Here is a 13,304-nt window from a genome sequence, read left to right as displayed (position 1 = left end):
CCGCCATTCAATTGGGACGCAGCGAGGTGATTGGTTGAGGGGTTAGGGGCCGGCCCCTCCCACCAGGGCCAAACAAACACTTCATAGCCGTCTGCCCGTGTCAAATGATGAAACTGTTGGGAGCGATACTAATACCATAACCTTTAACCATGAGATTACTAGATTACAAAAAGAGAATACTATGATGATAGTTTTCAGCCTAATGGTGAAGAAACACCATTCTATGTTTCTGAAACAAAATACAAACTAACATCAATATTAAGTAAGGTTATTCATTAAGAAAGTGGGCGCAGTGTTGGTGTACACGGAGGGTTGTACGTCCTATCAGAGGCTGCATGCTGCTGGACCACACTGGATGTCTGCAGGGAGTAGAAGGCATGTCGTCAAAGGACTCTGAATCTGTAAAAATGGACCCATTATTTAGATATTAGTGTTAATCCTCATTTCTACACTGGAACTCAGAATGCTGTTTAGGTCTTTGGGCATCTGAAAATGTGTGTGTGTGTGTTTGTGAATATTTTGTATTTGTGAGTGTGTGTTAGTGTGTTTTTTGTGCGTGTGTGTTATGTGTTGGTTATGTGTGTGTGTAATGTGTTAGTTATGTGTGTGTTGTGTGTGTGTGTGTGTGAGATGTGTGTGTGTATTATGCGTGTGTGTGTGTGTGTTATGTGTGTCGTCTAATCTTTATCAAGAATTAAGCCCATTGGTTGGTTTCCTGATACCAACTCGATGCTGAAAATGTTCCTGGGTTTGTACCAACTGTGGTACACAACTGTAAATAAACACACGATTATAGCTTTTGTATGAGGAAGGAAAATACTCCGGAATACCACATTCGGTCTACAACCTGTGTGTTCGTAGATGTACTTATTTCCAAATGGAGGATGATTTCAGCTGAAAGCGAAAGGTAATGGTCTATTTCCGGGAAATTCTGATAAATAATTCATTACTGCGCCGCAATTTGTGGCTCGACACGCAGCCGTCATTTACGGCGTTCGCCTCCAGGAGTCACCAGAAGTCACCTAGCGGAGGTATAAAAGACCCGCCAGGTAAACATCAGGAATGTTTCATTTTAGGGTCCGGTTGAGCAGCAAGGAAGAAAAAACATTTACTCCTAAAGACAAACTGCAGCCTACGGACTGTTTGAAAAACGACGAAGAAAAACCCTGCGCGAAATATGAGAAGTCTATCGCCGGTGTTGGTTCTCGCGATAGTTCTGATGCGTAACAGCGGGACGTCGGCCAGGAGCCTGCGGGGCTCGAGCTCTGCGGAGTGGCCCCTCGCGACAGGTGCGTCCGAATATTTACCTTGTACACTACTGCATTAAATTGCTATTCTGGTTTATTCATATTTATTTTTTTAAAATATCAACAGTAATAAATGCTTATTTGTCAATATATTACACGGGCCAATACTGAAATAATTCGGTTATGAAATAGCCTACTAATATTATAATTAATAATTTCATTAATAATAATTCGACTTACTTTTTAGTTAATACGTCATGTAGGCAACGTTGGATGGAAATCCAATATCGGCCAAACAGGAAGACGATAGTCAACGTTTTCAAGTGAAGTTCGTGTTTTCCCGACAGGTCGCGGACCGACCAGTTTCTCAGAGCTGACGGTGGCCAAGAGGACCGATTTAACGGACATCTTACCGGAGAACCACAACCCGTGCATCTCCCTGAGAGGGAACGACGAGCAGCGGCAACTGCTCTGCACCGACCGGCGGAGTCCGTTCAACTACAACCCATTCGGGCTCCGCTTCGGGAAACGGTTTCTGCCCGTGAAAACCAACCGCTTGTCTCAAGGAATTCTCGCGAGACCGAGGACGATAACTCTTTGGCCCGTTTTCCTCAAGCCGCGAGATTTGGAAATCACGACCTAATGAAGTAGCCTATGTCCACCTGTCCGGCAGTTTTCGCGTTGCAAGTCAAATATTTAAATTAATGTCGTTAACTTCACGATTTGTGATATTCCTCTTCCATCTTTAAGAATCTTGTGTTATTTTTTCCCATGAATAAAACTTTTGTACTGTTCTTGTGCGGTGATGAGTTACTTTCCCAAAAATATATTTTTATATGAAATAGCGTTTAATCGGTAGCTTTGATCAAGCTTTTTTTAATGTTCCTCTTTTGTAAACCACGTTTATTTATGTTGTATAATGTACTATTGTAATAACATCATCTTACCACTTGGGGGAACTGTTGTTCCTGAATTTTGTTTACTGTACTGGCTTTTTGTCGAATAGCATCAGGTGACAAACCACAACACACACACACGGACACATTAAGGATTGTAATTTATTAACCCACGTATCACCACTTACAACATTTACAACAAAGGTGTGTTATTGTACTCCAAATACAACAAAATAACACATTTGGACTTTGGAATAATTTTGCTTGCTTGCTTTAGTTTTTTCCTACCATTATTTTCTCTGTTGGCTAAACAGATGGAGTCATATGGTTCTATGGTGGTTAGACACTGGAACTCTATCATTTAGGGTCTATCTCAAGACATCTGGTTACTGTCTACTAAACTGGTCCCATGCAGGGAGACTAACCAGGTGATGGAGACCACTATCTGCCCAACCAACTAACCAGGTGATGGTTACCTGTCACCTCAAGGTGACAGGTTATCTTTTAAAAGTGCTAAAACAAAGTCATCGCTTCAATCGGGGGTCAAATAGCCAATTCCTAGCAGGGATTCAAACACACCTCTTGCTGGTAACAACAGCGGGACAGTGCTGGTGGAAACAACACAACAGAAAGTATCACTACGTACGTATGTCTGTGTGTGTGTGACGTGGGCGGGTCCACTTCCGATTCGGAAGGTGTGGTCCAATCAGACAAGACGACAGGGAACTGTGAGCACACCAATAGAACACTAGGAGGCATAGAACACCTAACCTGCCACGGCTGGGCGGAGAACCTTGTTTAGGGACACCTGAATGTAACTGTATTGCATCTGTGTGTGTGGATAAGGGCGGGGCCTGGGGGTCACATGGTGGGCAGGGCTGCGGCCGGGGGGAAAGACGGGGGAGAGGAGGAGGAGGAGGAGGAGGAGGAGGGGAGGAAGGTGCCTAGAGATCCTTGAGGTCCTTCTGGATGCCCCACAGGGTGTCGGCGCTCTTCTTGAGCTGGGCGACCTCGTCCTCGTTGAGGGTCATGTTGACCACGCTGCCGACGCCGCCGCCGTTCAGCACGCAGGGCAGCGACAGGAAAACCTCCTCGCTGATGCCGTACATGTCCTGGAGGAGGGGGGAGAGAGACGGAATTTACATTCATATATATATACATAGATACATACTTTTATTGATCATTTTGTTCTGCCCTCCATTCTTTCTTCCTGTCAGTCTGTCTGTTTGTGTCTGTCTTTCTCTCTTCCCTCTCGCTCTCTCTTCCTATTTTCTTTCTGTCTGTCTTCATTTCTCCCCTCCGATCTACCTGTCTATCTCTCCTTCTTCCTGTCTGTAATCCTGTCTCCGCCTGTCTATCTGCACTCTGTCCTCCTGTATAGTCTCCTGTCTGTCCTCCTGTCTGTCTTCCTGTCTCCCCTTTGTCTGTTCTATCTACCCGTCCTCCTCCCTCTCCGTCCGCTTCCCCTCTGCCTGACCCCTGGCTGTGACCCCTGGCCCTGACCCTTGACCCCTAACGGTGACCCTGAGGCCGGCCCCTTGACAGTGATCCCTGAGCCTTGACCCCTGAAGGTGACCCCTGACCCCTAATGCCGACCCCTGGTCCTGGCCCTTGACCCCTGACGGTGACCCCTGGCCCTGACCCTTCCCCCTCACCTTGACCATGGTGGAGACGGGGTGGATGCGGCCCATGTTCTTGACGATGCTCTCGGTGAGGTCCGCGACGCTCAGGCCGATGGCCCAGTTGGTGTATCCCTTCAGACGGATCACCTCGTAGGCACTGAGGAGCAGAGGGCAGAGGTTAGACACGCTGGATCAGATCCAGAGCAGAGGTTAGAGACGCTGGGCCTCACAACACCAAGCATATCTGCTAGAGGCTAGCATCTCAAGCTAACAGCCCCAGAGCTGAGGTTTGCATCTCAAGCTAACAGCCCCAGAGCTGAGGTTTGCACCTCAAGCTACTAGCCCCAGAGCAGAGGTTAGCATCTCAAGCTAACAGCCCCAGAGCAGAGGTTAGCGTCTCAAGCTAACAGCCCCAGAGCAGAGGTTAGCGACTCAAGCATACAGCCCCAGAGCAGAGGTTAGCGTCTCAAGCTAACAGCCCCAGAGCAGAGGTTAGCGTGTCAAGCTAACAGCCCCAGAGCAGAGGTTAGCATCTCAAGCTAACAGCCCCAGAGCAGAGGTTAGCATCTCAAGCTAACAGTCCCAGAGCCCCAAATCCACCACCAGATGTCCTGTTAGCCTACTAGCATAACCAGCGCTAAGTCCTGTTCTAGGATGTTGTCTCGATGATGGTAACCATGGTAACCCCGTACCTGTCCACCACGGCCTTGTGCGTGGCCTTCCACCCCTCCTTGTCTGCGTCCGTCCCCATGTCCGGGTTCAGCTTCTGCAGGTTCACCCCCGCAACATTGGCCCCGCTCCACACGGGCACTGCACAAACAAGCACACACGCGCACACGCACACACACACACACACACACACACACACACACACACACACACACACACACACACTCAGTGAGTGTAGGTCTCTTTGTTTGTCTGTACGTGTAATATATGTATATATGTGTGTGTGTGTGTGTGTGTGTGTGTTAGCATGATAGTGTGCGTCTGCACAGTATCAACAACTGGTGTCCGTGTGAGTGTGTGTGTGTGTGTCCTCACCGCTGGTGTCCCCGTGCTCCCCCAGCACCCAGCCGTTGAAGGCGGTGGCGTGGATCCCGAGCCGCTCGGCCATCAGGAAGCGGAAGCGCGCCGAGTCCAGGTTGGTGCCGCTGCCGATGACACGGTGCTTAGGGAGACCGCTCAGCTTCCAGGTCACGTAGGTCAGCACGTCAACTACACACACACACACGCACGCACACGCACACAGACAGGCACGCACACACACACACACACACACACAAAGACACGCACGCACACAACAAGTTACCTTCAACTCGTTAAGTCACTATCTAAGTCACTTTGTATCTTAAGTTACCTTCAACTCGTTAAGTCACTATCTAAGTCACTTTGTATCTTAAGTTACTTTCAACTCGTTAAGTCATTTGTTAAGTCGCTTTGTAACTTAACAAGTTACTCTCAACTCGTTAAGTCAGTTGGCAAGTCACTTTGTAACTTAACAAGTTACTTTAAGCTCATTAACCTAACGAGTAACTTTAAACTCTGGTCTCACTCTTCCCCAACGGGGGGTCCAAGGTGTCGGGGGGGGGGCGTACCGGGGTTGGAGACCACGATGAGGGTGCAGTTGGGGCTGTGCTTCATGATCTGGGGGATGATCATCTTGAAGACGTTGACGTTCCTCTGGACCAGGTTCAGACGGCTCTCGCCCTCCTGCTGTCGCACGCCCGCCGTCACCACCACCAGGCGGGAGTTAGCCGTCACCGCGTAGTCTGGGAGAGGAGAGAGAGAGAGAGAGAGAGAGAGAGAGAGAGAGAGAGAAGAGAGAGAGAGAGAGAGAGAGAGAGAGAGAGAGACAGCAGACTATGCTTACACTCAACAAAAGAAACATCAGTGTCTCTAGTATAAAGTGCTGCTGTCCTCAGTGCGATGCTGCTGGTGACCTGCTGACCTTTGTCAGCAACGATCTTGGAGGTCTTGAGGAAGAGGCTGCCGTGCTGGAGATCCATCATCTCTCCCTTCAGGCGGTCCTCCATCACATCCACCAGGGCCAGCTCGTCAGCCAGGTCCTGCACACACACACACACACACACACACACACACACACACACACACACATACACACACACACACACACACAAACGCATGCATACACGCATGCACACACAAACAGACACTCACCCACGCATGCATTCACACACACACACACACGATACACACATAGGACAGGAGGAAACATCTTTGTTAGCAATAGGGCTGTCCCCGACTCAGAATTTTCTGAGTCTAATCAGATCTGCCTTCTCAGTCCAGAGATTCGACTATTCGGCGGCGGTGCGGGGCAGGTCTTTCGGAGGTTTAAAAAATGAGTTTTCTTTCTATTAACACTCTGTTTCGGTAGGCTATAGTTTTATATATGCTTGCGCGTTGCGCTCATTACGTTCTCACCTGAACAGTTTTCTGTCAATAAAACTCGTCGGAATTGTAGCCAACTTATTCCTGTCGGGTTTTAATTAGGCTCCTGCCCATAATGCGGTCCGATAATGAACACGGGGCTCATGTATAGGCTAGTGGATAATCCACAATATGAGCCCCGTGTTCACGATCTGATTGCATTTATTGAGCCCGAAAGAATACACAGCGCTGTGTCGCCACACTGACTGCGCTCCTAGAGAAAATGTAGCAATAATGTAAGGGAAGACAGCCGCTTCCCTCTGCCAGATTCTGTCTAGCAAACAAAGTTACAATGAATCGCCACAGTGACACGGACAGTGTCTAAATAAAGCTTATCTTTATTATTATCATTAGAGCTATAAATGCACACCACTCACTGACAAAATAAATAAATAAATAAATAAATAAATAAATAAATAAATAAAGGAAGACGGCTGATGATTCGAATCATCGACTTTCAGGGGACAGCCCTACTTAGCAGATCAATCATTTTCCAATGTAATCTTAGAAAAGATAAGATTAAGTTTAAAGGGAAGGTTGAACTTTAGTAAGACTCATTGTAGTTCTCTCTGATCTCCCTGCGCTCATATCTCATATTCTAGGTTGATAATACGCTATACTAACATTCAGCCATCACTGATAAGATGGCAGAACCCCTGATCCAGCAGTCCTATTGTGGCCGTGACAGAACATGGTGTTGATTTGCTGACACTATGTCTGCAAGCGTTTTGTCGCATGTCTTCCCAGAGGCTGAGGGAAAGGTTGACCACTGCTGGCCAACTGTGTGTTCACTGTTAGCCAATCACGCACTAACATGAAAACACCCCCGGCGACGTGATTGGTCGGAACAAATGTTAGTCAAACGAAAGCGGAAAAAACGAAAATTCAGCTTGTCTAATCTCAGACTTTAGTTTCTTAATCATTGACATTTACATTTAGGGCATTTAGCAGACAATTTCATCCAAAGCGACTTACAATAAGTACATTCGTCAGAAGAAAGAGAAACATCAATATATCTCCGTGGGTACAGTAAGGACTTTATTAGAACCAAGTGCCAAGCACTAACGGTTTTCTTGGTTAACCCATTCCTCGTATACAACAAAGATAGCTAGGATAAACTAAATCTGGGGTCTGATGTGTGAGACGAGGGAGGGGGTCACTTACCCTGAGCAGGATGCTGATGGCGCAGGCCATGCCCACCTGGCCCACCCCCACCACCGTGACCTTGTTCCTGGGGGGCTCCGCCGACGCGCCCGCCGTGGGGGTCATCAACTGATTCAGCACAGACGACATGATGGCTGAGGGAGGGACGGGGGAGGGAGGACAGAGGGAAGGAGGGAGGGGGGACAGAGGAGAGGGGGAGGGAGGGAGGGAGGGAGGGAGGGGGGAGGGAGGAAGGGAGGAAGGGAGGGAGGAGAGGGAGGAGGGAGGGAGGGGGGAGAGAGGAGAGGGGGAGGGGGGAGAGAGGAGAGGGGGAGGGAGGGAGGGAGGGGGGGAGGGAGGAGAGGGAGGGGGGAGAGAGGAGAGGGAGGAGAGGGAGGAGGGAGGAAGAAGGGACAGAAGGAGGAGGAAGGGAGGAGGGAGGGAGAGAGGGAGGAGGGAAGGGAGGGAGGGACAAGAATAGATAAGTTCCTTTAGCAATACAACTATTTCAAGCTCATTTTTATGACCGTTTTTTGCAACAGATGCACGTAGGGCACTATGGAATTGACCTTGAGAGGCAGTTGGATTCACGAGATAACGATCCCGGAAGAATCCATGTTGCAAGGCTTTGAGTAAAGTGTTTGGGCCAATCAGTGTCCTATGAGAAACTATGTGATATGTGATAGACAGATGGCTCATCCAATCACCGGCCAAGTACTTTTTTAAAGTGCCTACCCCATCCAAACAGTTTGCACAGGATATAATAACTAACGAGGGTAATTGACATAGCTCTATACCCATCTAGCTAACATTAGCAAACAGTGTTACCAATTTAATAAATGGAAGTTCATCATAAAAACGTTTACTTATAATTTGTCCACCGTATTGAATGAAAGAGACAAACCGTTTTTACATATTGAGTTAAAAAAGATTAAGAATGAAGGAAATGTCACAACATCTGAACTGGAGTAACACAAGCCCAATTGTGCCTGCGTAGCTAAGGCAACAGAAAAGTCAAGGGGTCAGCCAATAAGGAAGTGATAACAAGGGCACAGACAGTCACCCACAGTTCTGGTTTACAGTCAACAGTAGCTCTGCTCTCTGCGTGAGGACCTGCACACATGCTGTCAACACACACACACTTGTTTATATAAGGCAAAGACTAACAAACTCACCTGAATAACTGCACACATACACACATTCACAAACAAACAAACACAGACACAGGCAAATGAAAAACACATGAACGCAGTGCACTGTGTCGTTTGGCACTCAAACTGTAGCATTGCCCCACAGACAGGCAACATGACAACTATGAACTGGAAACAAAAACTGTAAAAGCCCAATGAAAAAGGTCCAGTCGGAGGTCGAGAGAAGGTCTTACAGGAGGGAGCTCTCAGCCGAGCGAGGAGCCTGACATTGTGTCTTCAGGGTCGGAGACGCTCTGACAGACAGACTGCTGTGTTTCCCCTTCTAATTCATTATTCGGTCTGTCTTAGCGTGTGACTACGACTGGCTGCCTGGCATATCCCAGTGACTACAACTGAATGCCTGGACACTCCTCTCCGTTAACCAGCCAGAACCCCATCACCGATTTAAATCTTTTGCCTGTATGCATGGATGTATGTCAATGATGGCACCCATTGCACTCATTTACATTTAGGGCATTTAGCAGACACTTTTATCCAAAGCGACTTACAATAAGTGCATTTGTTACAATAAGTACATTTGTCATAAGAAATGAAACAATATATCGCTGTCGGTACAGTAAAGATGTTCATAGAACCAAGTGCAAGTATTACAATCGCTAGGCTAACCCATTCCCCGTGTAAAGCAATGATAGCAGCTACTGTAGATGCTACACAATTAAGGACCTTGAATAAGTGCAATGTACAAGTGCCAGGACGTACAAGGTCCACACACAATGGTGGCTGTGCATTGGTTTCTATGCAGAGTCGAGGTGAACTCTGAACAGGTGAGTTTTGAGTCTTTTGCGGAGACTCAAAACTCCGCAAAAGACTCCTGACCATCCCTGGAAGAAGGGATCCCCCACTCTGCCTTCCTTCTCAAGATTTCTTCCTTGCTCATCAAGGGAGCTTTCTCTTGCCCCCTTGGGGGCTAGAGTCATAAATATATGGCCTGTTAAGCCCTTTGTGACAGGAACTGTGATTAAGGGGTGTAAAAATACAATTTAAATTAATTGAATATCGCTGTCGGCACAGTCGTGTTCAGCAGGTCTGTCGCCCACACACATAAACCTGGGATGGTCTGGATGTCCCTTCCATCCCTGTTATCAGAGGAACATGGAAGGCTGGATCCTGCTCAACCACAGACCAGCCATGAGGTGTTCAACAAGACCGTAATAAACTCAACATTGATGGATTAGAACAAATCCATCAATGTTATAACCACCACCTATCATACAATAGCTGATTATTTTGTAAAACTTGACTAGTAAGAACAGATATCTTAAGCGATGGTTTCAGGCAGTGTCACCCCCAACCACAGCGGATGATATGTGTTGTAATGTTCATAGAAAGCAAATATGACGGAATAAACACGTGAAGGAATTCTGAAAACAGATATTGTTATCATTATGATCCCTGGACTTGAAGACACATCATCTCACTGGGGAGGATTGGAGAGAAAGTATTTAACTTCTTTAACTCTCTTTGAGGGTCATTTGGTAAGAATAAAAAGAGGGTGATTATTTCTCGGTTTAGAGTTGCATTCAGAACCTCTTATTGAGCAGCATCTGTGGAGTAACGTATTTTTGTATTCTAGGTATTTAGGACGAGGGATTCAAGGAATCTAAATGTCCCATCTGTTTTGTCGGTACAGACATGATGTTCTAGAATTGTTGCTTTTCAAAACAACTCACAACTTCTGTATCAGTTCATGTGATTGTGTGACCTTTGAGTTGTAACAACGACCACAGGTAAGAAAACATAAAACACTGAAATATCTTTAGGGGAACAATTTTGAATTCAGGATGAATATTTCATATTAAACCAGATTCTGTGAATTGGAGAAAAAAAAAAAAATGTTAGACCGGATCCTCCGACCTGTTTTTGTTTGACATTGAGCTTCTGAGTTCGGTGAATGTTTTGTTCAAAGTAAAGTTTCGAAGTTTTCTGATCATCAGTTTAGTTTTTAGTCAGTAGAACAACAATAGACAACAACATGGACGCCAGGTGTGACCCAGGTCTCTCTGAGTGACTCTGTGCTGGCAGCCATCTTATCATTGTGGGTATTTTTGTTTCTGTTGACTGACACACAACTGTGCAGTGTGCTTCAGTCACATGTGGTCTGTCTTCGTTTACATGAGGAACGTAATGCTAGGACACACGTGACAACTGCTCACAAAACAAAAAAAACAGCTAGCCTCTAATGTTCTCAACGATAATCATATTTGATCTAAATGACATGAACATACAACAAGAACATACCCAGAGGGCCAAACACACACACACACACATACAAACATACCCCCCCCCCACCACACACACACACACACACACATATACACACACACAAAAACATAGCCACACACACCACAAGCACACATACCCACACATACAAACTCACATACGAAAAAGACACAGACACACACACAACACAAACACACACAAACACACACAGCAGTACTTCACAAGTTGCAGAACTTAGCCCCCACGGAATGATTGTTTACTTTAAGCATGCCTACACAAGCAGAGCTCTCACTCTCTCTCTCTCTCTCTCTCTCTCCTGCTCTCTCGCTCTCTAGCTTTCTCTCTCTGATATGTAAAAAGAGTTCAACATTTAGTTTTATATTAATCCATGACCAAATTATTTTCCGAAACAATGCTGGAAGCGACCAATAGGGGGCGTTTTACAAACGTCCCAATAAGACACACGTTTTACAAACGTCGAGATAAGACACACGCTTTTTTTTTTTTTTACAAACGTCGCGAAGACACACGTGTAAACCAGCCGCTTTATCGATTACTTCATGACGAGTTCTGCTGGAAAGAGGAGACCACCATCAGCCCCCAGCGATGATAGGAAACTAGACCCGGCGCCGGACTCTACCACTGGACCTGATGCTTGGGGGTGACTTGTAGACCACCACTACGGCTCAGTTACTACACGTTCACTACAAGTTCACTACAAGTTCATTACCGTCTGCCTTAATATCAGAGGAAGGAATGTGGTTTATAACGGTAATCATAATGAATAATAACAGTTTAAATTAAAAAATACAACCCTCTGTATTATTAATTAATATATCTATAATAATATTTTTACATGGTCGTTCATTGGTATGGATTGGATGAGCTCGGCTAGCAGCAGAAGCTACCAGTCCTTTGTACATTACTCTACAGAGGACTGGATCTAAGGCTCCGATCCGTGCTCATCAAATAACTGGTTCACTGTAGTTTACCAGACTGTTTCCGACATCATGCAAACCAACAGACATCTAAGCACAACGCGTGACCGTCCACATATTCAGCATTACTTGAACGTTAAGTCTCATTAATGGAGCTGTTCTCTCCTTCCAGAGCGCATTCCCATCCAAGCGCGCTTCCATGGCTGACGTGGGGCTGCGCACGAAGCACCGAGCCGGAGGAAAACACCGAGAGGATACCCAGATAAATACAACCCGAACGGTCAGATAACGGCAGATTACGTACTTGTTATGGCTGATGGTTGTAGGACAGGTTATCCTCACTGTGTTTGGTCAGACGGGAGGCAGGTGATGACTGGTCGGCTGGAGAGATGGAGTTTAGTGGCGAGGCGAAAGGTTGAAATGGAGGGAGGAGGGGGGAGGCATTCAAGGACGGGTGCAAAGGGATGCGAGACTTTTGTGCCAGATCTGTCACATGGTTTCCAAAGTGGGACTGGAACAACGCGGTGGGCAACTAGTTTATATGCATCGTTTAAACATATGGTGCACCTTTTCTTTTTGGTTCAATCGCATTTTATGAATGAAAAAATGTCACATTTTTGGCCACAGGGGAGGTGTTTTTGTTGAGCATGTATCTCACGCGGTTTAGGTTGTAAAATCCCCACTATACTGTGAATGCCATTATGTCTTTACCTGGGAAAGGAGTGGTTTGTTTGCACATTTCTTAGCTCTACCAGGATATGGATGGACCTTTCACCTGAACCATGAACCATTTATTGCGGTGTACCTCCTGCAGGACCAAGCTCCACTAAACCCTGCAGGCTCCATGCTGCTGCAATCCTGGATGATATTATTAGATATGTCCTGTTCCTAATCCCTACCGATTAGTTGTTGATGGGGAAATGCATTGTGGGTGTAAAGCAGAAGACTGACTTCCCTCTTGCTCTTGTAGAAGTACAGTACAGTATGTACTCAGAGAGTTTTGCATCTGGCCAGAAAGGGAAAACAGGTGTGCTACAACAACCATCATAAATCTAACTTCACCGTCCAATGTCAGACTTCATATCCTTCTTATCCTAGCTATCTTTGTTGTATACAGGGAATGGTTTACCTAGCGATTGTAAGTGCCTGGCACTTGGTTCTATGAACATCCTTACGGTACCGACAGCGATATATTGCTGTTTCTCTTTCTTCTGACAAATGTACTTATTGTAAGTCGCTTTGGATAAAGGCGTCTGCTAAGCGCCCTCAATTTAAATGTAAACTTAAACTGAGAGGTTAATCAGAAAGATTGGTTCAACATCTCGTTTGTATATATTATATCATTTATATATAACTGTTTCCTAGTTTATCTAGCTTCTCAGACTAAATGCAAATTTGCACATGACCGTGACCAATAACCACTCAGCTTTAACTTAAACGTGATAGGTGGAGGCGTGTCTTGTGGGCTGTAAAGCTTGAACGTGATAGGTGGATGCGTGTCTTGTGGAATGTAAAGCTTGAATGTGATTGGTGGAGGTGGGTCTTGTGGGATGTAAAGCGCTGCGCCACGTCACAT

At 46.2% G+C, this 13,304-nt stretch overlaps 1 protein-coding gene across 1 annotated transcript; it reads right to left on the bottom strand.

The window, feature by feature from the left end:
• Positions 1 to 2,285: 2,285 nt before the first annotated feature.
• LOC307074438 (L-lactate dehydrogenase B chain) lies at positions 2,286 to 12,165 on the bottom strand. The gene is made up of 8 exons (XM_079734600.1): positions 12,033 to 12,165; positions 7,381 to 7,514; positions 5,717 to 5,834; positions 5,364 to 5,537; positions 4,810 to 4,983; positions 4,458 to 4,575; positions 3,799 to 3,922; positions 2,286 to 3,255 (listed from the first exon to the last, which is right to left on the bottom strand). Exons 2-8 carry the CDS (start codon positions 7,507 to 7,509, stop codon positions 3,088 to 3,090), a joined length of 1,005 nt encoding a protein of 334 aa, XP_079590726.1. The 5' UTR covers positions 7,510 to 7,514; positions 12,033 to 12,165; the 3' UTR covers positions 2,286 to 3,087.
• Positions 12,166 to 13,304: the final 1,139 nt, after the last annotated feature.

The sequence above is a fragment of the Pollachius pollachius genome, assembly GCF_949987615.1.
Source record: "Pollachius pollachius genome assembly, chromosome: 4".
NCBI lineage: Eukaryota > Metazoa > Chordata > Actinopteri > Gadiformes > Gadidae > Pollachius > Pollachius pollachius.
This window is presented reverse-complemented; position numbering and strand designations above follow the sequence as displayed.

Bases quoted from the DNA above. Each gene is read 5' to 3' on its own strand.
- LOC307074438 (XM_079734600.1), bottom strand. From the start codon at position 7,509: ATGTCGTCTGTGCTGAATCAGTTGATGACCCCCACGGCGGGCGCGTCG. The intron at 5,538-5,716 runs GTCAGCAGGTCA...CTCCTCTCCCAG, and splicing joins CAAGATCGTTGCTGACAAAG to ACTACGCGGTGACGGCTAAC. The intron at 3,256-3,798 runs GTGAGGGGGAAG...CCCCTCCTCCAG, and splicing joins CCGTCTCCACCATGGTCAAG to GACATGTACGGCATCAGCGA.